The sequence below is a fragment of the Ornithorhynchus anatinus genome, chromosome 8, assembly GCF_004115215.2.
Source record: "Ornithorhynchus anatinus isolate Pmale09 chromosome 8, mOrnAna1.pri.v4, whole genome shotgun sequence".
In the NCBI taxonomy this organism is placed as follows: domain Eukaryota; kingdom Metazoa; phylum Chordata; class Mammalia; order Monotremata; family Ornithorhynchidae; genus Ornithorhynchus; species Ornithorhynchus anatinus.
This window is the reverse complement of record NC_041735.1, coordinates 27,833,207-27,857,567: the sequence shown is the minus strand read 5'-3', so window position 1 is coordinate 27,857,567 and position 24,361 is coordinate 27,833,207. Positions and strand designations below refer to the sequence as shown.

At 42.3% G+C, this 24,361-nt stretch overlaps 1 protein-coding gene across 7 annotated transcripts in view; it reads left to right on the top strand.

Annotated features, from left to right (window-relative positions):
• IFT52 (intraflagellar transport 52) overlaps window positions 1-23,451 on the top strand; it is a 32,896-nt gene extending 9,445 nt beyond the window's left edge. For 2 of the 7 annotated variants that reach the window (XM_029070969.2, XM_039912888.1), the window contains exons 3-16: window positions 348-472; window positions 1,276-1,363; window positions 1,587-1,716; window positions 1,855-1,930; window positions 3,032-3,103; window positions 4,005-4,134; window positions 6,162-6,278; window positions 9,416-9,502; window positions 11,335-11,403; window positions 13,492-13,646; window positions 17,027-17,114; window positions 20,035-20,143; window positions 20,615-20,760; window positions 23,085-23,451. In XM_029070969.2, the coding sequence (XP_028926802.1) occupies window positions 354-472; window positions 1,276-1,363; window positions 1,587-1,716; window positions 1,855-1,930; window positions 3,032-3,103; window positions 4,005-4,134; window positions 6,162-6,278; window positions 9,416-9,502; window positions 11,335-11,403; window positions 13,492-13,646; window positions 17,027-17,114; window positions 20,035-20,143; window positions 20,615-20,760; window positions 23,085-23,132 (1,434 nt within the window). In that variant the 5' untranslated portion in view covers window positions 348-353 and the 3' untranslated portion in view covers window positions 23,133-23,451. Of the gene's footprint in view, window positions 1-347; window positions 473-1,275; window positions 1,364-1,586; window positions 1,717-1,854; window positions 1,931-3,031; window positions 3,104-4,004; window positions 4,135-6,161; window positions 6,279-9,415; window positions 9,503-11,334; window positions 11,404-13,491; window positions 13,647-17,026; window positions 17,115-20,034; window positions 20,144-20,614; window positions 20,761-23,084 lie in introns of those variants that run through there. The other 5 variants (XM_029070970.2, XM_029070971.2, XM_029070973.2 and 2 more) reach the window with 5 other exon arrangements.
• The last annotated feature ends 910 nt before the right edge of the window (window positions 23,452-24,361 follow it).

The window sequence follows — 24,361 nt, the reverse complement described above, 5'->3', positions numbered from 1 at the left end:
ATCATCCAGAAGCAGAGTGCAAATGCATTTTCCCTGCCCACAGGGAATTACAGTAATAATAATAATAAAAATAATTAGTATTTGTTTAGCGCTTACTATGTGCCAGCCACCATTCTAAGGCCTGGAGTAGATACGAACAAATCGGGTTGGACACAGTTCTTGCCCCTTATGGGGCTCAGAGTCTCAATCCCCATTTTACAGATGAGGTAACTGAGGCCCAGAGAAGTGAAGTGACTTGCCCAGCGTCACAAGCCACAATATACATTCTACTGGGAATTCACTGTACTCAAAGAACAATTTGCTTTTTCTCTGAGTAGTGTTGTTTTTTGTTTTGATGGTTCCTGAAGGTAGCTATGGAGACAGAATATAAGAATATGATTATCTTTAATGCATCCAAAAAGGAGACTTTTACAACCAACAACGGTTATAAGTCCTTGCAGAAGAGACTTCGCGGTAACTGGAAGATTCAGAGGTGAGTCTGTTTGTTTTCCCTTTTCCCCCAAACTGGCATTTTCACAGCAGCGACAGGACAAAAGTGAAACAGAAAGGTTTTCTTCTTGTTTAAGTTAAGATAAGCTCATGGCTGAGAGGATCCATAAAGTGAATAAAGGGAATAGGAAAGATTTTAGGGGGATTTTGGGGCATTCTGTGGATGTCAAGGAGGGCGTCACCCGAGTTTTTTTCAAGCAGCCTGGTATAGCTATCAGACCAGCAATGGCATGGCAGATGCTTAAAGAAGGGCTCTTCATCCAGTGTCTGATGTTAGAATTCTTCTTTGCTATTTTCAGGAGCAGAGCTTCCAATTCAAAGGCAGTTAATAAGCAAATGGTTGTATATTTATTTCCTATATACATATGACCCCCGCAGTTGGTTCTTGTTATTGATGAGTGAGGAGTGGCCTCAAGAATTTGTCTAAAAGATTTCATGCCAATATGGACTCTTGCTTTTGGGTGCCTAGAAACCTTCCAGGCTATTTCTGCAATTGAGAATAAAACTGGGAAAAGTTTTTTTTACTCAGTTGCTGTTGGAAACCCTCAGGTTCTAAGGAAAAGACAACTGAAACCGTTTATTTTGCTGCATCAGATTTAAGTCAGTATATATTTGAGAGAATAGAGAGTAAACTATAATCTTACAGGCTAGAGCTGTTTCTGAAGGACATTGTAAATCTCTGGTTTTTTGGATACCTTTCTTTTGTTTCATTGCAAGGGTATAAGCATGAAAAATTCTGAACTTCAGCATAATATATTTATTTCCCTTTTTAAAATTCATTTCTAGTCTAAAAGATGAAATCACAGCAGAGAAGCTCCTTGGGGTAAAACTCTGGATTACAGCAGGACCAAGGGAAAAGTTTACTGCAGCAGAGGTAAGGGGTATTATGTATTTATACACCGAGCAGGATGGGCTCTGGGTGATTCTTCAGTTTTTCCCAATGTTTCCAGTGATCTTGGCTTTTTGGATTGGCGTGGCTGGGTTTAACTTGCTAAAAAGGATAAAGACTAGATAACCGCTCGGTTTGGTCCTTTGGACCGAGTCCCTCGGCTGCATTTGTGACTCTTCTCCCCCCCGACCCCCTTTTTGTTTCATAGTTTGAAGTGCTAAAGAAATATCTTGAAGGAGGAGGGGACATTCTGGTTATGCTAGGAGAAGGTGGTGAATCCAGATATGACACTAATATTAACTTCTTGCTGGAAGAGTATGGGATCATGGTTAACAATGGTAATGGCTTTTTAAATCAACTTTTGGGTTTACGCGAAGTCAGGATTGTTCTAGCAGCTATAGGCAAGCCCATGTAAATCCTGCCTTTATCTTGAGTCATTTACGCACAATATTTCTCTTCCCTTTCGTTTCTTGAAGATGCTGTGGTGCGAAATGTCTATTACAAGTATTTCCATCCTAAAGAAGCTTTGGTTTCCAATGGGGTTCTGAACAGGTAAATATGTTGAGATCAGTGGGAGAACTGTGGCCTCCCCTCCAACCCTCATTGCTCCTGTGAGTCCCGCCCCCTCCCCTCCCACATTCCCACCCTAGCCTATATCCCTCCCTTGTCCCCAGGAAGCATTGTCGGCCAGACTGGAGAATGGTGAGGGCAAAATAAACGGGACGCTGCTGTTCGCATCATCTGCACCTATAGCCTTAATTCACTCTCTGCTGGAGCTACTTTGCCACTGCTGCTATGACCAGCCCTCCCTTGTTACCTCCTAAGCCAAGATGGATAGAGTCAAGAGAGAAGAGGAAATATTCCTGTCCACAAACCACCCCCCCCGCCACCGAATGGTCCCTCCTTTAACAGTTGGGACCCTGGGACAGCCACGCCAGTTACTCCAAGTTATTCCCGTTGGGATTAGAAAGCCGTAATGATGTGAAAGCTGAACTCAGCCCTCTCTTTTCCTGCGTGTTCTCTCTTCACCAGCCAAACTAACCTTCACTAACCATTATTGGTTCTCCCGGTTCCAAATCTTTTCCTGGGCCTGTGTATCATGCTTCACAGTCCTCCTTTTTCCAGCCAATAAATTCTAGCTTTTCTATGCTTTAAAAGACATCTCAAAACACACCCTGTTGCCCCCCACAATGAAGCATTCCCCAAATAAGCAGTACCTCGTTCCAACACACCCCTAGCTCCCTCTTGAATGATGTGTCTCCCACCACTAGAGGATGCATAGAGAGACATTTATTCAGTCATACAATCTTATTTATTGTATTATAAATTTTAAATATTAATAGTATAAATTTACAATACTATTATAAACGGTATTATCAGTATAATATAATATATACCTATAGTTATATGATATAATTTTATAACAATGTTGTAGATATTAATTATTCCATATTATAAGAACCTGTACTGATTTACCCCTCTTGTCTCCCTGAAGGGCGAGCACTAGGTTCTGTCATATTATATAAAGCCTCAGATTACCTACCCAATTTTCCAAAGTCTTGCACTCACCGGGTATGCAACAGAGAGTCAAATGTTAGCTGCTAATGATTCTCACTGGAGAAATGTTACCAGGTTTTTCTGTCTTTCTCTTAGGGAAATCAGCAGAGCTGCAGGGAAAGCTGTGTCTGGGATAATTGATGAGGAAAGTAATGGAAACAATGCTCAGTGAGTATGTTTCTCTACTAAAGACCTCTAACCTATGTATGATGTGTACCTCTGAAATGTTAAAATATTGGAAGCTCATTATTGCCAGGGCCCCTTTTAGGTTTCTTTCTTCATCCTAGAAGTGAAGGGCAAGCCTCTTGTTTTCATCCAGGACGTTTCACACTCCCAGTGAATCAAGGTATCCTTCTTGGTTTTTAAAGAACCCCGCCTCTTCCATGGCCACCTAAGCCCCAGAGCTTGAAATTGTGCGCATAGGTGAGCAGGAACCCATTCCTGGCCCATTCCTGAAGTACCTGATTTGAATTCTCGATGATGCATTCGTAAAACGCCCATGCTGTGCCCCTTTGGTCAAGCCAAATCTCATAGGGGAAGGCACAAAACTCCAAAAGAAATGAAGCGTCGTATGACTCAAATGGTCTGAGTTCTGAGAGAAGGAGCGTGGCCTAGTGGAAAGAGCATGGGTCCCATGCGTCAGAGTACCTGGGTTCTAATCTTGGCTCGGCCACCTACCTGCTGTGTAACCTTGAGCAAGTCACTTCGCTTCTCTGTACCTCAATTCCCTCATCTGCAGAATGGGGTAGACTGTGAGCCCTGGTGGTTACCTGATTATCTTATACAGTGCTTGGCACCTAGTTAAGCACTTAACAAATGCCATAATTATTAGTATTTTTATTCTCCATCTCTCTCTAGTCCAGTTTCATCTTCCACTGAGCTCTGAAATCAGTTTTGACTGGTGCTCTGCTAAACGTACATCTGGTTTAATCACTGCTTTTAGATAACAGGTGGATTCAAGAGAAGAGCGAGTTTTTTCTATGTTCAGGAATCTGACCAATTAACCAAAAGACTGTTCTCGGATTTGTTTTTATTATATTCTCTTATTTTTGCACCCTTAAATTTTCAGCAGGGCCCTCACTTTTGTCTATCCCTATGGTGCAACGTTGAGTGTGATGAAACCAGCAATAGCTATTCTGTCAACAGGATCTGTCTGTTTTCCACTTAACAGACCCATTTTGGCTTTCTACCACTCTAAGGTTTGGCCTTTTTGCAATTTTCTATTCATATATTTTTAGACTTTATTGAAATCACTGTACTAGGAAGAAATGACTCCATCGTCAACCCCTTTGTGAACATATGGGGAAGAGCTCGTACAAAGTGTAAGGAAAATAAATAGGGTAATAGTCTTATTTGTGTAGTCAGATTTTGATTTCATTTGTGATAAATGAAACCAACAGATAATGGAAAAAACAAACAAAAACCTTCTTTTAGTCATACAGGACTCTCTCAATTATCTGTTCTGATGAATGGGAACTTTAATGTGGCATACTGAATGCCAGATTATCAGTGGCCACTCGGGAAAGGGATTGCATTGATCAATTTAACCAAAAGGTAATGCAAAATGGCGGGGGGGTGTTCTTGATTATTAATAGACCAATAGCTAAAGCTTCCCATGATGTAACTATGACCACAATTAGCTATAAAGCATGTGCCCCAAATCCAAAATGTAATTGGCATTTATAGTAGCTTCAACTTCCACCTTCATTACGTTTCTCACAAAGATCTTGCCAGTAGCAAAATATCCTGATTTGATTTTTCACTCTGGCCCCTTCTTGTGGAAGTGCTAATGAGCCTTGAAATTGCTGAAAGGCAGAAAGATAGCTGGAGCAGGAATAAAGTCAAGGGGTATGAATAATCCGTAAACGGAATTAACGGCCTTTCTGTAATTAGAATTGATGAACTTTTCTCTCTTGGTTTTTCTTTTTTATCTGGAAAATTAGGTTACCCATTTAACCCACACATTAATCAATGGCAGTTATTGAGCACTTACTACTTGCTCCTTGCTACCCAGAAAGTACAATGTGATTTCTCTACAAGTTCATTGGCATTAATCTTAGATGCCATTTAGGTTTAAAATACCATGATTCTTTTATCAAGTCTTAAATCAGGCAGACTGGCGTAAGTGGAGAAGGAAAGAGAAAAAGGGCTTTAAGGGATTATGGTATGCTTTTCTAATAAGTGCAGAATCTTGACTATGACATAAGGTTCTTTTTGAAAAAAGTGTATTAGTTGTATTATACCTTTAAAAACAGTTAAAGGGAGTATGTAATAATGCTAAGCATTGATGGGATTGAACCTGTAGAAGCATGTTTTGGGAAGAACAGGAAATGATGTTGCGGCTATAGTAATTTTAGTTTATTCTGGGAAAAACAGTGACCAAATTATGTTATACCCCACGCAGGCCTGGGAACCAATTCCCTGCTCCTTGATGTAATTTAAGAAGCAAATGATCAGAACGTGTATTAAATTTGAAGTAAAGAATTTGCTTACAGTTAGAATAACCTACCTGTGACGAGCCTCCTTCCCAAATAACAGCTGAGGTGATAGGTTTTCAATTTAAGGCTAAATAATGTTTATCAATGTAGGCAAGAAGATGTGGAAACAATTAAATTGGTTTTACACTTCTCAGCTTGGACTCAAAAAGTTATGGTAGCAATTCTTTTAAAAAGCCACTGTGGTAAAAATGTGGCTTTTGAGGTAAGATAAAATCTGATACCATGACCACCATGATTTGAATCCTCAGCCATGGTAAAGAAATCCATTTCATTTGGCTAGAAAAATTGTGTTCCCTTTCATTTCCTTGTAGGAGTAATAATGTAGTCAGTGCTTATTTTAACAAACATATCAGTAATGAATGCTTCTTTTTTGAACATATGTTTGAAGAAGATCCACTTTCAGAATAACAACATTTCAACTGCAAATGTCGGGTCTCTTGAGGATGATTAAATCAAGAGTTTCCTGTAATACTTTGCCTTTACGAATGGTTAATTTTATTGAGGAACTTTCAAAATCCAATCTTCTTAACTTTACTTGATGAGATGAAAAGCCAGGTAAAGAAAGCAAACGAGAATGCTCGAGGTTCTCCTTTTCCTCACTGGAAATAGAACTCAGGTTTTCAGACTCCTGTTTAATGTACAATGGTCTTTTAATGTCGTGTTTTCCCCTTTGTTAGAGTAATATTGAGAGAGATGTGACATTTAACTAGAAATCCTTTTTCATTTAGCTGGAGGAAATTATAGACAAAATGCTGGAAGAGGAAGCTGAAGATAATGGTAGAATCTCGGTCAGGGCAGAAAAAAGGATTAGAAGGAAGATCTATAATCTGTTTGAGAGAAATGAGGTAGGGAAAAGATTATCAGTAAACCACAGATAATGATATTAGGAAAAGGAAACTGAAAGGCAAAATCTCACTGGAGGCACAAGCCAGATCTCAGCCCCCGCATAGTCCTGGCCTAGGGGCCAGTTGGAACTGTAAAGCACCTCGTGCTGTCTGCCTTCTCTGGTGGGGACACTGCCGTGTGGGCACTGCCAGCTGTGAGACTTCTGTCCATGGGTGAATGAACTCGCATTTGCAAGTGTGCCTCAATTTACCACATTGTGGGCCGTCCCTTGGCTCTCTTTCCGCCCCTCTTCTTCACCCCTGCTGGTATCAATCTGGCCTTACCTGTGGAGTGGGCAGGGGGGAAGGAAGTGGGGAGGGGTCGGGCAACAGTCATCCGGGCCTGAACCTGGAGAGCACTGTCTGGCAGAGCTTTAATGGGGTGAAGGGAAGTCTCCTACTTTCTTTTCTGGGGACATGTCCACATGGATATCCTGTCAGCACCTTAGGCTCAGTATTTCTAAACCTGAACTCATTATCTTCCCTCCCATCCTTTTCCATCCTCCCTGTCTCTGAAACCTTCAATTTTGGTATTTCCTTAATTCCTCACTCTTCTTTCAGCATTCGCATTCAGTCCACCATTAAATCCTGTCAGTTTTCCTCCACCATATTTCCTGGATTTGCCCCGACCTTGCCATCCAAGCAACCAATAACCTGATCCGGGTCGTCGTCAAATCCCAGTTTGAACACCATGCCAGCCTCCCTGCCTCCAATCTCTCCCCTCTCCAGTCCATACTTTCCTCTTCTGGGAGGATCATTTTTCTAAAACTTCTTTCTGCACTCATTTCCCCCACTCTTCAAAAACCTTGAACGATTACCCATTCCTCTCCATATCAAGCAGATACTCCGTCAGCTCTCTCCCTCTTATTTACCCACTCTCTTCTCCCGCTACTCCCCAGCTCACACTCTTAGTTCATCTCAAGCCAACCTACTCACTATGTCTTAGTTTTGTCTGATTCCGACCTCCTTGTCAATCAATAAAAGGTATCTGAGTGTCTTCTGTGCGCAGAACACTATACTAAATATTTAGGAGAATTAAAACAGAAGAAATGATCCAAGCTCATGAGTTAATGACCCCTTATACCCTTTCTCTTGTCTGGAGCTCAGTCAAGCAGTAGTATTTATTCAGAGCTTACTCATACAGGGCATTGGACTAAATGCTTGGGAGAGTACAATACAACAGAGGTGAAGACATGTTTCCTGCCCACAAAAAGCTTACAGTGAAGGTGGGGAGATAGACATTAAAATAAAGTACGCACAGGTACATAAGTGCTGTGGCACTGAAGTTGGGGTGCATATCAAGTGCTTAGAGGTACAGATCCAACTGCCTCAGTGATGCAGAAGAGAGAATAGTAACAGTATTAAGTGCTTACTGTGTGCCGAGCACTGTACTAACTGCTGAGAGAGAATACATAGGTGGGAATTAGATATGACAGAGGAGTCGGGGAAATGAGGGATTAGGCAGGAGAGGCTTCTTGGAGAAGATGTGATTTTAGCAGGACTTTGAAGGTGGGGAGAGTGGTGGTCTAACAGTGATTGCAACTTAGAGGCACTTAACAAATATATATTATTTATAATAAAGAGGAAAGAAGCTCCAACCCAGAGGAAGGAGTTGGGCAAGGTGGTGAGGTAGATGAGATTAAGGTAAGGGAGTAGGTTGGCATTAGAGAAGCAGTCTGGGTTGTAGTAGGAAATCAGTGAGGTTAGGTAGGAGAGAGAATGCTGATTGAGTGTGTTAAAGCTGATGGTAAAGAGTTTCTGTTTGATGTGGTGGTGGATGGTCAATGGTCAGCCATTGGAGGCTCTTAAAGAAGGGAGATAGAGACTGAATTTTTTTTTAGTAAAATGATCTCGCTCCCTACAAATGTACTGGACCATAGCTCTCCCCATCTTCAAAACCTTTCTGATATGCCATGTTCTCCGAGAGGCCATCTCCAATTAATTTTCATCTCTCCAGGTCATACCCTGTCAAATACCACCTCAGCACATGCCTTCTGCCTGCACTCAGCCTCCCCCAGCATTCCTGTGTTAACTTACAAACTCTGCCATTTACGCACTTACGGTTCCATGTATCTATATTTCCATTCTCTTCTTCCTCTGCTCTGTTCTTTATTATCTTGTACCCCCCGATCTTAGATTGTAAGCTCCTTGAGGTCAGAGATCATTTCTTCTCATTTTTTTTTATATTTGCCCAAGAGTTTAGTGCAACGCTCAATAAATATTGATTGGGATGATGTGAAGTTCTGAAAGTGACTGTTATATACCCTCCAATTGGAACTCAGTTTGAAATAAAACCTCTAGCTAAGTATAATATATTGGTTATCAGTCTATTTTCAATAATGATAGCCATCAGTGTTCATTTCCTGAGAGATTTTCTGCTTTATAGAATTTGAGTCTTTTTAATGTAGTAGTCTCAAGTTCAGTTTCAAAAAGTACAATTACCTGGCTGAGATGTAACTGTGAATTAGTGCCCAAATTCTTGCGCTCGTTTTAGTCTCACGCTGTAATGACTGCTTTTGAAATTCATCCTTGTTTTCATGACCTGCTTGCGGTCACTTCAAACAGGCCCTGATTTTAACTTAGATATTTACTTCCGGTATTTTTTTTCCCTTCAGAGTCTTTAAGACAATGGAAAATAATGCCAATATCACAAATGAAAAAAATACAGTATTCATATATTATCCCCACTTCTTCATGAATTTGCAAAGGTACAAAGGGAATAGAATCATGACCATGATGCCAAATAATATTTTATCCCATACTTCTTGCCAATCACAGCCTTCTTGTAAGGTGAATGCAAAATGCCCCACAGAACAGCCAGTGCTGTGAATGTTTTATCCATTGCCCTTTGTAAAATTAATGTAAGGGCAGTACTACATGAAAGAATAAACTTAATTCAGGAATTCATGTTTTGTACTGAAATTGTCCATGTAGTGAATCTCACTATTTGAGGTACCCTGTGGCCATCATAAGAAGCTCTTTGGGGTTTTGAAGAAATCCTTATCTTTTAAGAACAAGTACGGATGGTTTAGACATTGACTTTAGTGTATTAGGTTCTGCGGTCTGAGACATTCACGATGTTGCCGGTTCCTTTGCAGAACCAAGGTGGAAAGTTGGCCGTGCTAGGCTCTTGTCACATGTTCAGTGATCAATATTTGGATAAAGAAGAAAACAGCAAGATAATGGTAAGCGACTTTTAAAAATGATTTTCTAAGTCCTTGATGCTTTTGTATAATTTTATAACTCTCTAATACCTGCTGTATTTTTTGTATTATTTATTTTTGTACTTGGTAGCTTGCAGAGTATCTAGGTATTCTGCATTTACACATCTCTAGAACCAACCCTTCCTCTCCATCCAAACGGCTACCATGCTGATCCCAAAACTTATGTCCCACCTTGATTAATGCCTCAACCTCCTTGCTGACCTCCCTGCCTTCTGTCTCTCCCCACTCCAGCGCTTCTGTCACTCAGCTAGCCATATCGTTTTTCTAAAACAACTGCTCAGCCCAAGTCTCCTCTCCACTGGTTGCCCTCCCACGTCTGCATCAAACAGAAACTCCTTATCCTCTTTAAGGGCCTCTGTCTGCCCTTCCCCTTCCTACCTCACCTTGCTAGTCTCCTAATACATCCCAACCCACACACTTCACTCCCCTAATAACAGATTACTCGCTCTACCTTGATCTCATCTTTCTCGCCAGTGTCCCTCTGGCCTGGAACTCTCCCCCCTTCATATCTGACAGACCACCACCCTTTCCATTTTCAGAGCCCTGCAAAAATCATATATCCTGCAAGAGGCCTTCCCCGTTCGAGGCCTCACTTCCCCTATTTGCCCTCCCTTTTGTATCACACGCATGAGTCTGAAGCCCCTAAGGACTTTGATTTTCACCCCAGCCTCACAGCACTTACGTACCCATCTGTAATTTAGTTGAATGTCTGTCTCCCCCTCTACTTTGATAACTCCTTGAGGGCAGGGATCATGCCTCCCTACTCTATTGTAGTGTACTCTCCCAAGCGCTTAATACAGTGCTCTGCACACGGTAAGCGTTCAATGAATACTATTTATTGATTATTTCGTGTATCTTAAAAGGACAGCACAAATGCTGTTTAGTACAAAACGAATAGTTGGCAAAAGAAACAGAATATGGAAATAAATATATTTAGTGTAGGTCACAAAGGTATGAGTCTTTGGACTCTACTGAATCACCAGAGAAGCAGCGTGGCCTTGTGGATAGACCACAGACCTGCGAGTCAGAAGCACCTGAGTTCTAATTCTGGCTTCACCACTTGTCTGCTGTGTGACTCTGGGCAAGTCACTTCACTCCTCTGGGCCTCAGTTCCTTCATCTGTAAAATGGGGATTAAGACTGTGAACCCTATGTGAGTCAGGGACTGTATCCAACCTGATTACCTTGTATCTCCCCCAGCACTTAGAACCATGTGTGGCACATAGTAAGCACTTAACAAATACTGTCATCATCATCATCGTCAATCATCAGGGAAGGAGGTTCCAAGCTAGGGAATTAGGCTGAGCTGACAATAGAGAAGAATTCTTTAGGCTTGCAGCCCTGACTTTTTCAGTACAATCTTAATTTCCAGGAAGAGGGATTATGAAATGATTCTAAATTGTTCCATGCCTTTATCTTTTTATCATATACTTACCTTTTACACCATAAATATATATCATCCCCTTTTCTATTATCATGGGAGCTGGTTGGCCCTCTAATGCCATCTGAAGTGGCATTAACTTGTATCTTCCTTAGCGCTTAGTACAGTGCTTAGCTCATAGTAAGCACTTAATAAGTACCATTATTATTCTTATTATTACTATTGCATCTGTTGGGGAGGCATGTTCTGGGGTTCTGGCTTCATCAGATGTCTTCTCTTCTGGCGTACAGTGGGCTCTGCTCACACCATACCACCCAGACACTCGGCAAGGTGACACCCACCACCGTGGCCACTTCTATTGGCAATTTTGAATTCTTTCTTTATAAAATGCCATCATGATGCTCTTTTTACAGGATGTAGTTTTCCAGTGGCTTACAACGACTGACATTCACTTAAATCAGATTGACGCGGAGGATCCAGAGGTAGGTCTGCTCTGTTGATCAGAGCTAATATTGCATATTAATTTTAGCATGTTAAGGAGAGCCGGTTCTATGATTCCCTGAGTTGAACTCAAAACATCTGGATAGCGAGAAATAATCTTTCTAGAAGTGAAGGACAGGTTAAATATCAATTTTCTTCCCTGAAAACACAAGGGTAACAAACATTTAGATTTTTTTCCAGGTTGTGTTTGTGTACCTTACGTGTCTTTAATGGTAGTAGATGAGGGACAGGAAACTATGACATTCCACTCTGAATATCTTGTATCACTCCAGTGCTGAGCAGAGTTTGGTGTATAGTATGCCCATAATAGATACTATCATTGTTATGAAAACACCTGTGTCCTTGAAATCCTACCCCTGAATCTAATGAGGTGTGTCCTATGGATTTCTAGTTGTGGGATGGGATACTTTGTGATTTTCATCCTCTCCTGCATCCCCAAAACACACACAGACACACTCTCTCCCCCTCTCTCTTTTTTAAATCCCTGACTCTCAGAGTGGTTTGAGGTCTGACTAGAATCCTCCTGATAAGTAGAGAACACCTAGGAAATTGCCCATGGCCTGTTCTTCAGACCACAAGTTTGTATCCCCAGTTTTGTAAGTGACTTGTCATTTTGCCTTCATTTGAAAGCAAAAATTCAAAGTATTATAATAACTCATTAACCCACCTCTGCCGGCCAGAACAAGGGAAGAGAACGGATAAAGAAAACTTTATCTGTGTCCAAAACTTCTCTGTGTCAAAGGAGCAGAAAGGACAGAAAAAAGAATGTCAAAATTGTGAAGCATAGTTTCAAACCACCCAACATAACAGTGGACTACTGGGGAGCTCATTGACACAGACAGGTCAGCTTGGCAGGCAGAGATCGAGAGGTGGATTGAGTAGCTCTCCTTAAGAATAAGCTTGGAGGAGATCGGGATACCAAGAGGCAGACTCCGAAACCTAGAACCGGCCCTGGATGGAAAGATTTATTAACGTAGCCAGGATCTTTCTTCACGTGCAGATCATGGGGAGGGGCGTGTCAGTCACACAATAGACTTTTCAGCCACTCTTGCATGCCTGAGTGGGGTCTCGGTGTCGTATATACTTAACTCTATACACTGTTGTAAATAATACTTTAAGCTATAAGCTCTTTGAGATCAGGGATCATATCTGCCACTCGTAGGGTACTCTCCCAAGTGTTATGGGCAGTGCTTAGCGCACAGTGAGTGCTCAATAAATAACTTTGATTGATGGTTACATTCAAGTTTTCAGCTCAAGCATTTTCTGTGACAGAAGGCTTTATGCCGCATTGGGTGATTTCAAATATTGATGTGAGATTTGGCCTCATTTAGTTTTAACATTATCACTGCTCCCTCTCCCTTCTGCATCACCTATGCAGTTGGATCTGAACCCCTTTAAGCACTTGATATTCACCCCAGCTTTGGCCGCACAGCATTTATGTACATATCCATAATTTATTTGAATGTCTTCCTCCTCTCTAGATTGTAAACCCCTTGAGGGTAGGGAATGTGTCTCCCAACTCTCTCAAGCTGAGCTGAGCATGTGACTAGGTACTTTGGAGAATTACCTAGGGGAAGAATACCCATGACTGCTGGCCTCAAGAAACTTGCACTCTAATCGGAGAGTTGAAACAGACACAAATATACAAAATGTACAAATAAGCAAAAATTCAAACTGTTCTGATTGAATCTCTTCTGGGACTTAATTAGCGCAGTGTTCGACATATAGTAAGGGCTTAAAAAACCCATCCTTAGTATTATTACCTGAACTCGAAGACAGATGAAAAATATATCTTAGCGTTGTGTGTATCTGGAAAGAGTCCTCCATTCCACCTTCTCCCCGCCCCCCAAATTAATCTTTTAAAGTTTTTGCTGCTCTTTGAAACTATGCAGAGTAGCCAGTTTAATGATCAGTGAAACCATTTTAGGGCAGGATACCAGGAAAGAGTAAAGACTATGTAAATTTTTCATTGACATATTTCATTTCATTTTGAAATTCCTAAAGGACCATGGAAACTGTTCATTGAGCACCAGGAAGTCCCTCACCAAAATTCCTGTTATGGTTTTCAGATTTCTGACTATACGATGCTGCCAGACACAGCCACACTCTCAGAGCGACTACGAGTGTGTCTTCAGGAAGGAGAGGAGAACCCCCGGGACTTCACGACTCTCTTCGACTTGTCCATTTTCCAGCTGGATACCACTTCCCTCGCTAAAGTCATTAAGTCAGCAGATGATCAAATTCTCTTCTTTTAAAGCAGCATGTTCTCCTTATTTGTAAATGTGTAATGCCTCTGCTTAGCCACGGTTAGAGCAAGGGGTGACTTTCCCCAGCTTTCTGTTTCGAGAGAGGCGGTTGATTTACTGGAAGGCATTTATTTGTGTTGGCCACTAGTTCAGCTGTCGCCCTTCCACCCCACACAGCAGGAAGTTTGCGAGCTGAGGTTACAGGTCACCATTTCTGGAAATGGAGAAAGAAGCCATTTTTATGCTTCTTTACTCCATAATCTTTTTTTAAAAAAAAACCCGAAAAAAACTGCAGTTAGGTAAAAAGGCCGTAACTATAGACTGCTGACCATGGTTTTTTCGTTTCAAGACATAGATACATGCAGGTTAGGTAATTAATCTGTCACAGTTAAATTCTCACGCTGAACTTTGTAAAAGGATTCTGAAAGTGAGGTTGGAGAAGACCCCTTCCTAGATCCTAGTCAAGCATTTAGTAAGGATGTTTTCTTGGAAGACTAGTTCAAGATCTAGGAAGGGGTCTCCTTGGAAGACTGGTTCAAAGATGGCTTTTATGAGCTGAGCCAGATTAATTGCATCTAAGGCAAAGGAAAGACATGGGGAGTGTGGGATTGAGATGTGGCTTTATATTTAGCAATAATGGGGTCAGAGGATTCAGAGAGAGCATTTTTAGGGAAGGAGTGGGGGCAGTGGCTAGAATGTGGACAAGGAACAGATCTACCGACTCTCCCAAGCTCTCCCAAGTGCTTATACAGTGCTCTGCACACAGTACATGGCCAATAAATACCATTGATGATGCTTGAAAGGAAAGTGAAGGGAGAGAAAGCGAAGGCTGATAGCATAAGTGGAAGATACCCTGGCCGGTGGTGGGGTGAAGGGGAGGGAACCTGCTTCCCCTGGGTCGAATTCAGGGGTGTTAATCCAGCCAAAGGAGCAGTAGGGATGCCTCTCTGCTAGAGAGAATGGGGTTCCTGCAGGCTTGTTGGTGGACAGAGCGTTAGGAGAGGTGGGAGGCTGATTAGATGTGGCTGTGAAGAAGATGAGCAGAGACAGCTGTAAAGGTCTGGGTGGGGAATGGGGATAACTTTATACTGCCTGCTTCATCCTGCAGCATATTGCAGCCGTTTGGGGACCACTCCCCGGACCCCAGACTTCTCCATCACATTGCATTTCTCCTCTCTCAGCCAATCATTGGTATTTATTAGCCATACGCCATGTGCAGAGCACTGCATAAGAATTTGGGAGAGCACAATACAACAGAATTGGTAGGCAGTCGAGATTACAGTCTAGAGGGGGAGACAACAATATAAATAATTTACCAATATGTTACTCTTCCCAGGATTAAAGATGACAAATTATCATTATTAATAGTAATAATAATGTATTGAGCACAGTGTAAGGCACCATTCTAAGCGGTGGGGTAGATACAAGTTAACCAGGTTGGACACAGTCCCTATCCCACGTGGGGCTCGCAGTCTAAGTAGGAGGGAGATAGCGGAACTTTTAATTGTAGGAGAGGTTCTTCCTCTATTACAAGAATAACAGTTCAAAATTTAGTTCCAGTGCTTTCACAGCCGCAATCCCTCTCCAATTTCACATGTAACCTTTTCCGAACAATTATCCTATACTTTCAGCCTCGTTGCTTGTCTTTGAGCTATTAATGGCAGGACACTAGCAAAGATACTAATTCAAACTGAATGTTCCCCCAGCCAGCAACACCTGGTAATAATAATAATAATAATAATGTTGGTATTTGTTAAGCGCTTACTATGTGCCAAGCACTGTTCTAAGCGCTGGGGTAGACATAGGGGGCGACCTGGTAGCATCCGTCAATGCATTACTACTTCCAGGGAAGTTTTAATCATATTAATTGAGTCTCTGATGATTCATTGCTTAGTTTCCATTTTAGCAATAATTTTGTCGGGCATTAACCTGAAGAAAGCCTTTTCTAAATTTGATTGCTGCTGTAAGGGGGCAATCACCGTTGGAGTCAGGCTTCTTCATGGGGTCCCTCATTGCTTAGAGTACTTTAAAACATTTTTCAAAGAATTGAATGAGCAATAATCTTGGCAGGTCGTAGATAACGTGATTAACGAATCAAAACGAAGGCTGGGTTTTGAGAAGACGACTTCCGTTTGGTGGTTCAAAATTCAGTTGTACTTGAAATTCTCATGAAACAATTTGAACCTATTTTTCTCAGTGCTTACCGATTTCTTCTTGGCAGTATGATAGGGAACATCAGTAACTCTTACGAGCGATGTGTGTGAAATGTGTGCTGCAGTGTCCTAGTGGTCTGAAAGGGTTACTTCTGCTCACACAGGGCCTGTCTCATTCATTCATTCATTCATTCATTCATTCATTCATTCATTCATTCATTCATTCATTCATTCGGTAGTATTTATTGAGTGCTTACTATGCGCAGAGCAGTGTACTAAGCGCTTGGAATGTACAAATAGGTAACAGATACAGTCCCTGCCCTTTGACGGGCTTACAGTCTAGTCGGGGGAGACAGACAGACAAGAACAATGGCAGTAAATAGAATCAAGGGGAAGAACATCCCATTAAAACAATAGCAAATAAGTAGAATCAGGGTGATGTGCATCTCATTAAGGAAATAAATAGGGTAATGAAGATATATACAGTTGAGCGGACGAGTACAGTGCTGAGGGGATGGGACGGGAGAGGGGGAGGAGCAGAGGGAAAGTGGGGAGAAGAGGGTTTAGCTGTGGAGAGGTGAAGGGGGGGGGTAGAGGGAGCAGAGAGGAAAGGGGAGCTCAGTCTGGGAAGCCTCTTGGAGGAGGTGAGCTTTAAGTAGGGTTTTGAAGAGGGGAAGAGAATTAGTTTGGTGGAGGTGAGGAGGGAGGGCATTCCAGGACCCTCCAACTAAACATGTCCAAAACAGGAGCAGCATGGTGTAGTGGATAGAGCTTGGGGCTGGGAATTGGAAGGACTTGGGTTCTAAAACCCAGCTCTGCTGCATGTCTGCTCTGTGACCTTCTCTGGGCCTCAGTTCCCCATCTGTAAAATGGGGATTAAGAGTGTGAGCCCCATGTGGGATAGGGACTGTGTCCATCCTGATTAAGTTGTATGTACTGTAGTGCTTATATACAATGCTTGGCAGCTTCAGAATGGATTTTTACCCTCGAGTTAAGTCTGCTGTATGAAGGTACATCCTGAAGTTGGCACTCATTTTAGCCTGTCCTGAAATCTATTTCTCTCTGTGGAACTTTTCTCCTTTAAAATCTTCCGCTTCTATTAATGTTGGGGGATTCATGGGCTACATGAAATGTGTCAAATATATATATCTTTGACCCCTTACCTATTTTAGTCCTTGGCTTTTTCTGTTTTGTCATAAATACAGATCTTACGAACAACTAAATGTGAAGCATGAACCCCTGCAGCTCATTCAGCCTCAGTTTGAGACTCCCCTGCCTGCTCTCCAGCCAGCAGTGAGTAACTGTTCATGAGGAATGATGATGATGTTGATGATGATTGGGGTATTTGTTAAGCGGTTACTGTGTGCCGGGCACTGTACTAAGCGCTGGAGGAAGAAAAGCCTGAAACTGCTCAGCCCCCAGATGGCCTAGAATCTTTGCCAACTCTATTCTCTCATATGGCTCTTCTAAATTAAATTAAAATGAAATCATGGTATTTAAGCCCTTGCTATGTGCCAAGCACTGTTCTAAGCACTGGGGTAGATACAAGGGAATCAGGTTGTCCCACGTGGGGCTCCCAGTCTTCATCCCTGTTTTACAGATGAGGTCACTGAGGCACAGAGAAGTGAAGTGGCTTGCCCAAGGTCACCCAGCAGACATGTGCTGGAGGTGGGATTAGAACCCACGTCCTCTGACTCCCAAGCCCGTGCTCTTGCCACTAAAGCCACGCTGCTTCTAAAAAGCTTGAGAAATCCGAGGATATTAATAGACTCAGTAAAATAGCACTTTGATGGCTGCATAAGCTAATTTGGCTTGTGTTTTTGAGAGATACCGTGAAGCATTGGTTAGAGCACACAGGTTCTGCGGGATGCAGTAGCAGATTACCAGTGAGACCCTGGCACAGAGTAAGTGCTTAACGAAAACCATAATGATAATAGTTATTATTAATGAATGAATGAGAGACAAATCAGGTGCCTCTGTGATTTGCAAGCATGAGGGACTGGAATAATAGAGGTTTCATCAGTGGTGACGATGGAGGTCATGTCGGCTACCTCAGCTGTGACTCTTTCACTGATCTGAGGAAAAGCAAAGGGACTGCTCTGAACTTAAGCCATCATCTCCCTTTTCTTCTCAGTTTACCATTTTATCCACTTGGTCCCTAGGCCAGCCTTGACTTGCACAACATGCTTCTTGACCAGGCACTGAGGAAAGTGAACGTGCGAGTAGCGGAAAGCCTGTGGATTATCCGCCGTTTGATTAACCCGTACCATTGCACCCTTCCGTTAGTATGGATAATCAGTACTCAACGTCATTGAAATGCTAAAATCTAATATTAATGACAAAAACTACTCCCGACTTTAGGTGCCACTGTCCCCATTGTCCCCCATGGAGAGGGCATATAAGCCCCCCAGTATTTGCAGAGCAACATTTCTCACTTGTGTGGCTATAAAGCATGTTCTTTTGGGTGGTTCTTCTCAATTGTATATATTTTCATTACCCTGTTTATTTTGTTAATGAGATGTACATCACCTTGATTCTATTTATTGCTATTATTTTAATGCGATGTTCACCCCCTTGATTCTATTTATTGCAATTATTTTTGTCTGTCTGTCTCCCCCGATTAGGCTGTAAGCCTGTCAGTGGGCAGGGACTGTCTCTATCTGTTGCCGATTTGTCCATTCCAAGCGCTTAGTACAGTGCTCTGCACATAGTAAGCGCTCAATAAATACTATTGAATGAATGAATGAACTGGGAGCCCATTGTTGGGTAGGGATTGTCTGTATCTGTTGCTCAATTGTACTTTCCAAATGCTTAGCACGGTGCTCTGCACCCAGTAAGCACTCAATAAATACGATTGAATGAATGAATGGAGCTGTAAGCAGCATGACCTGGTGGATAGAGCCCAGGCCTGGCAGCCACAAGGACCTTGGTTCGAATCCCAGCTCCGCCACTCGACTGCTGTGGGACCTTGGGCAAGACATTTTACTTCTCCGTGCGTCAGTTATTTCATCTGTAAAATGGGGATTAAGACCGTGAGCCCCATCTGGGACAGGGACTGTGCCCAACCTGACGACTTTGTATCTAGCGTGACGCTTAGTTCAGTACCTGGCACGTAGCGCTTAACAAATACCATTAAAGAAAGAAAAAGGGTTCAACTTGCAAGACTGTAAGCTTCTTGAGGTCAGGGATCATGTCTGCTAACTCCGTGGTACTCTCCCGGGCATATAATACAGTGCTTATGAGTCGATCAATGGTACTTATTGAGTGCATTCTCTATGCACTGTGCTAAGTGCTTGGGAAAGTAGAATACAATAGAGTTTGTAGATTGTGGTGGTATTTGTTCAGTGCTTACTATGTGCCAGGCATTATTCTAAACGCCGGGGTGGATACAAGCAGATTGGGTTGGACCCAGTCCCTGCTTGTCATGGGGCTCACAGTCTTAATCCCCATTTTACAGATGAGGAAACTGAGGCGTGGAAAAGCGAAGTGACTTGCCCAAGGTCATACGGCAGACACGTGGCCAAACCACGATTAGAACCGCTGCCCCCAGGAAACTTACAGCCTACCGGGGGCGACTATAGAGTGAGCGCCTAATAAATATCATTAATTGATTGACATTAATATGGATACTAGATCAATAGACAATTTCACTGAAATATTTAAATCTCATATTTTCTTGAAGCCAAAAGCTGCACCCAGTCATAAGTGCTAACTTGTCATTTTGAGTTTGGGGGGGAAGTGGGGACAGGGATATTAGGGGGTCCTGAGAGAGGGCCTAGGCTTCAAAGATGTGGTAAGAGGCCAGAAAGCCCTCATTTTGAGTCTTTTCAACCCAAATGGGAAATTCTCAAGTCTGTCCAGAGGCCTGGGACGATCGAGAGAGTCCAGCTCTCAAAACTATGGGTGCAGTCAACCCGTCACCCACTCCCAACGGGTGGGCAGTTATAATAAACAATCAGTCGATCATATTTGTTGAGCACTCACTGTGTACAGAGCACTGTATTAGACGCTTGGGAGAATACGAAATAACAGAGTTGGTACGTCCCCTTCCCACAAGGACCTTACAACATCAGACTTCCAGGAACTTGGGTGAAAAATCACATTTATATAGACTAATATGCCTCCTGTTTATCTAGGGGTAAATTCTTTCAGATTTTCCGATGGCTCAAGGGAAGTAATAGAGGATTAATTGTAGAATATCTTTTGCTCCTAGGTTTTCCCCCCAAGTTTCAGAGAATTACCACCTCCTCCTCTTGAGCTGTTTGACTTGGATGAAACTTTCTCTTCAGAAAAAGCCCGACTTGCTCAGATTACCAATAAGTGTAAGCTTGGTCAAGTTCTCAAATTTGGGCATTTTCTCAAACCTGAAACTGCAGAATCTGGACGGTGACAGCACAAAGCAAAATTGGAAGAGTTCCTCTTTCATTCATGCAAATTATGCTATTTTTTAGTTTGGGGGTGAAGTATATAAAGCTTTCCACTTAAAATAGCTTTCTTGTGATAACACCTGTAATAGCATATTATTCTGAGGGAATAATGGGAGTCTGAACTTTTGTTTGTCTTTCTGTAACTGTGTAACTGTATCCTTCTTGCTCTTTATGAAATTTTGGCCATTAGAAATGGAAGAGGAATTGTGAAGTTTGTGCTCCAAAATGGCAGGTTGAGAATATCCCTCCCTGGAAATACTTGGTTCTGAGCCAAAAAGAGTTTATAATCTGAAATCAGAATATAAGGGTATTTTAAGGGTGAGGCACAAGACGAAAGAGATCTGACATCACTAATTGTTTTTGTAGGTACTGATGAAGACCTAGAATATTATGTCAGGAAGTGTGGTGACATCCTTGGGGTTTCTAGCAAACTCCCGAAAGAGCATCAGGATGCGAAACATATTCTGGAGCATGTATTCTTCCAAGTGGTCGAGTTCAAGAAGCTAAATCAGGTAGGGTACATGAAAAACCAGAATTGAAAGTTGCAATATTTAACATCTTTTTTGCGTGGTGTTTGTTAAACGCATGCTGTGTGCCAGGCACTGTACGAAGCACTGGAGCAGATACAAGATAATTGGGTTGGCAGTCCCTGTCCCACATGGAGCTCACAGTCATAATCCCCATTTTACAGATGAGATAACTGAGGCCCAGGGAAGTTACGTGACTCACCCAAGGTCACACAGCCGACGAGTGGCAGAGCCGGGATTAGAACAGTGGCCCTCTGACTCCCTGGCCCGTGTTTTTTTCCATTAGGCAACCTGCTTCTCATTTGAGAACTAGATGTTTATTTTATTTCGTTTGGTCCTTCCTTTTCATCAATCAGCAGTATTTATCGAGCACTTGCTATGTCCAGAACAATGTGTTAAACTCTTGGAAGAAAACAAGTAGACCTGATTCCGGCCCTTCAAGGAGTTTACAATCTAGCTAGGGAGGCGTATACTAAAATAACTTACAGGTAGGAGGAAAGAGGGAAAGGGGATCGATATGCGAGTGAATGCTTAAGTAGTTAGGATTTGTAAGATATGGGCCTAACTGCTTCAGGCAGTTGTGAATAAACCAGTGCCTAGGTGACACAGAAAGTGCCAAAGGGACAGTTAAGGGGACCTAACCTGAGGAGATGAGAGATTAATCAGGCTTCTTGGAGATGTGATTTCTGAAAGGTTGTGAAGATGGGGAGGGCTGTGTCCGTCAGATCTGAAGCGGGAGGAAATGCCAAGCTAGTGGAAAGGCATGAGCGAGAGCTCAGTGGTGGGAGAGGAGAGCCAACTCAGTGTGTAGGTTGACCTGAATCCAGTTTTTCTGAGTGACAAATCCTTTATTTTAAGGCCTCAAAATTACACAGTTCTTCTCAGATCCAGTTTTTTTGTTTTTAAATGTTTTATACTACCGGTCCTCTTCATTAATGTAGTCTCTGTCCAGTTACTGTGGCCGGCGGATGGAGGGCAAGATGGGGGGTTGGGCAGACTGCTCGTGTGTTGAATGTAAAAACATTGGGCTGGAATCTATCACTGTTAATGAATTGATGGTATTTATTGAGCACCTGCTATGTGCAGAGCACTGTACTAAGCACTTGGGGGAAAGTACAATTCAACAGAGTCCATAGGCTTGATCCCTGCATAGAAGGAGCTTACAAGTTAACTGCTAATTACAGCGGCTCATGCTAATACTTTTGATTAATTAACTAATAGAGAAGCAGCGTGGCTCAGTGGAAAGAGCACGGGCTTTGGAGTCAGAGTTCATGGGTTCGAATCCCGGCTCGGCCACTTGTCTGCTGTGTGACTTTGGGTAAGTCACTTAACTTCTCTGTGCCTTAGTTCCCTCATCTGTAAAATGGGGATTAAGACTGTGAGCCCCACGTGGGACAACCTGATTCCCCTGTGTCTACCCCAGCGCTTAGAACAGTGCTCGGCACATAGTAAGTGCTTAACAAATACCAACATTATTGAGAAGCAGCGTGGCTCAGTGGAAAGAGCATGGGCTTTGGAGTCAGGGCTCATGAGTTCGAATCCCTGCTCTGCCACTTGTCGGCTGTGTGACTGTGGGCAAGTCACTTAACTTCTCTGTGCCTCAGTTCCCTCATGTGTAAAATGGGGATGAAGACTGTGAGCCCCACATGGGACAACCTGATTCCCCTATGTCTACCCCAGCGCTTAGAACAGTGCTCGGCACATAGTAAGCGCTTAACAAATACCATCATTATTATTATTATTATTACTTTTAATGACAGGATTTATTGAGTCGGTGGCTTGAAACCAAAATAATAGTATTTATTGAGCCCCTACTGAGTGCAGAGCCCTGTACTAAGCACTGGAAAGAGTACAACAGGATAGAAACAGATTGGAATTGCTTCTCTGAAAAGGTGGATGGTGAACTCAAATTTGTATACACAATTCCTTTAATCAGGAAATCCAAATACAAAGGCGGAGGGGCGATTTTGCTTAAATCAACAGGATTACCTCCCCCTCAAATACTGATGATGATGGTGGTGGTGATAATGCTGATAATGGTATTTGTTCATTCAGAAGGTGGGGAAGCATTGTTTCAGAGCTCAGCACCTGATGATGGCAGGTCTAGGAAATCTTTCAGGTCTTTGGGACTAGTTACTGACTTCCTGCAGAATGGGGGTTTGGATTGAGGTCTTATTGATTGGCTACCTTCTGCCAAATAGAAATCCACAACTAATAATGATTCCCAAATATCTGGTAGGTTAAAAATCTTATACCAGTCACTATTTTTCCATCCTATTGAATCTTGTTTTCTCCGTTTTCTTTCTCAGGAGCATGACATCGATACAAGTGAAGCCGGATTCCAGAGCAATTACTGAACACCGGCTTTCTTTCCTCAGCAACATCTGGAGATTGGCCGGATGTTCTTCATGTAAACTATTTTTCTACCTGTTATTGCCGTATCCAGTACTTGCCTTCCCACTGTTTCCCTGAGTACCTGGAACTTGTAAATATGTATAAAATCCAAGACTCTGCCCGTATTCGATATTGACTAGACAGGTACATCAGAACATCAATTCTCTGTGTGGAACCATCATGTTAGATAAACAGCGTGGTTTTTTTTTCTTATTTTTATATTGAATTATACTTTTATAATCTGAGAAATATTCTTCTGGTAAAATATTCCCTTGCAAGTCAGTTGTCTTGCTTATTCATGTAGTCATTTTATCCAAGTGAGGCATTATGTTCATGTTTTCAAGCTCTTTGTGATCTTAGAGGTAATCAATCAATTGTATTTAGCGAGTGCTTACTATGTGCAGAGCACTGTACTAAACACTTGAGAGGGTACAATATAATAGAGTGGGTAGGCATGTTCCTTGCTCACAATGAGATTACCCTGAGCACTTCTGGAAATAAACAGTAGGAACAAAAGATGAGGGTCCTGGCCCCTTGAGGACCTTACAGTCACAAGGGGCTGGGAAAGCAAGGGGACATAAGTTGCCAATTGCACTAAAGGTAACCAGGTAAGAAAATAAATACAAATGATAAAACCCCCCAAATTTAAGCAGTTAAAAAATGTTAAAACCTTGGGTGGCTGACTGATGGCATGCCAGGGCTCCAGTATTCTAATTAATATTTCTATCAATGGTCTAATACTGATATCAGGGTAGTCTTATTAAAGAATGGTGTCCTGTTTTAGGATGGGAAAACAGTCATCTCAGAGATGAATAAGGAGCAGAATACTGGAATGAGTAATCTCAGATTGGACTTTAAGGATACTTCCTCAAACCTGCCATGCTTTGAAAGGGGATATTTCGGAGAGGTCACTCTTAATGTCTTGCACCTCTGCAGTTGCAGCGATGTAGTTTTTGTATGCAATTCTGTCTGATTTGAAAATGACAGTTAATCATGGTATTTGTTAATCGCTTACAATGTGCCAAGCATTGGGGTAGATACAAGGTAATCAGATTGTCCCACCTGGGGCTCACAGTCTCAATCCCCATTTTACAGATGAGGTAACTGAGGCACAGTGAAGTGACTTGCCCAGGGTTACACAGCAGACAAGTGGCGAAACTGAGATTAGAACCCACAACCTCTGACTCCCAAG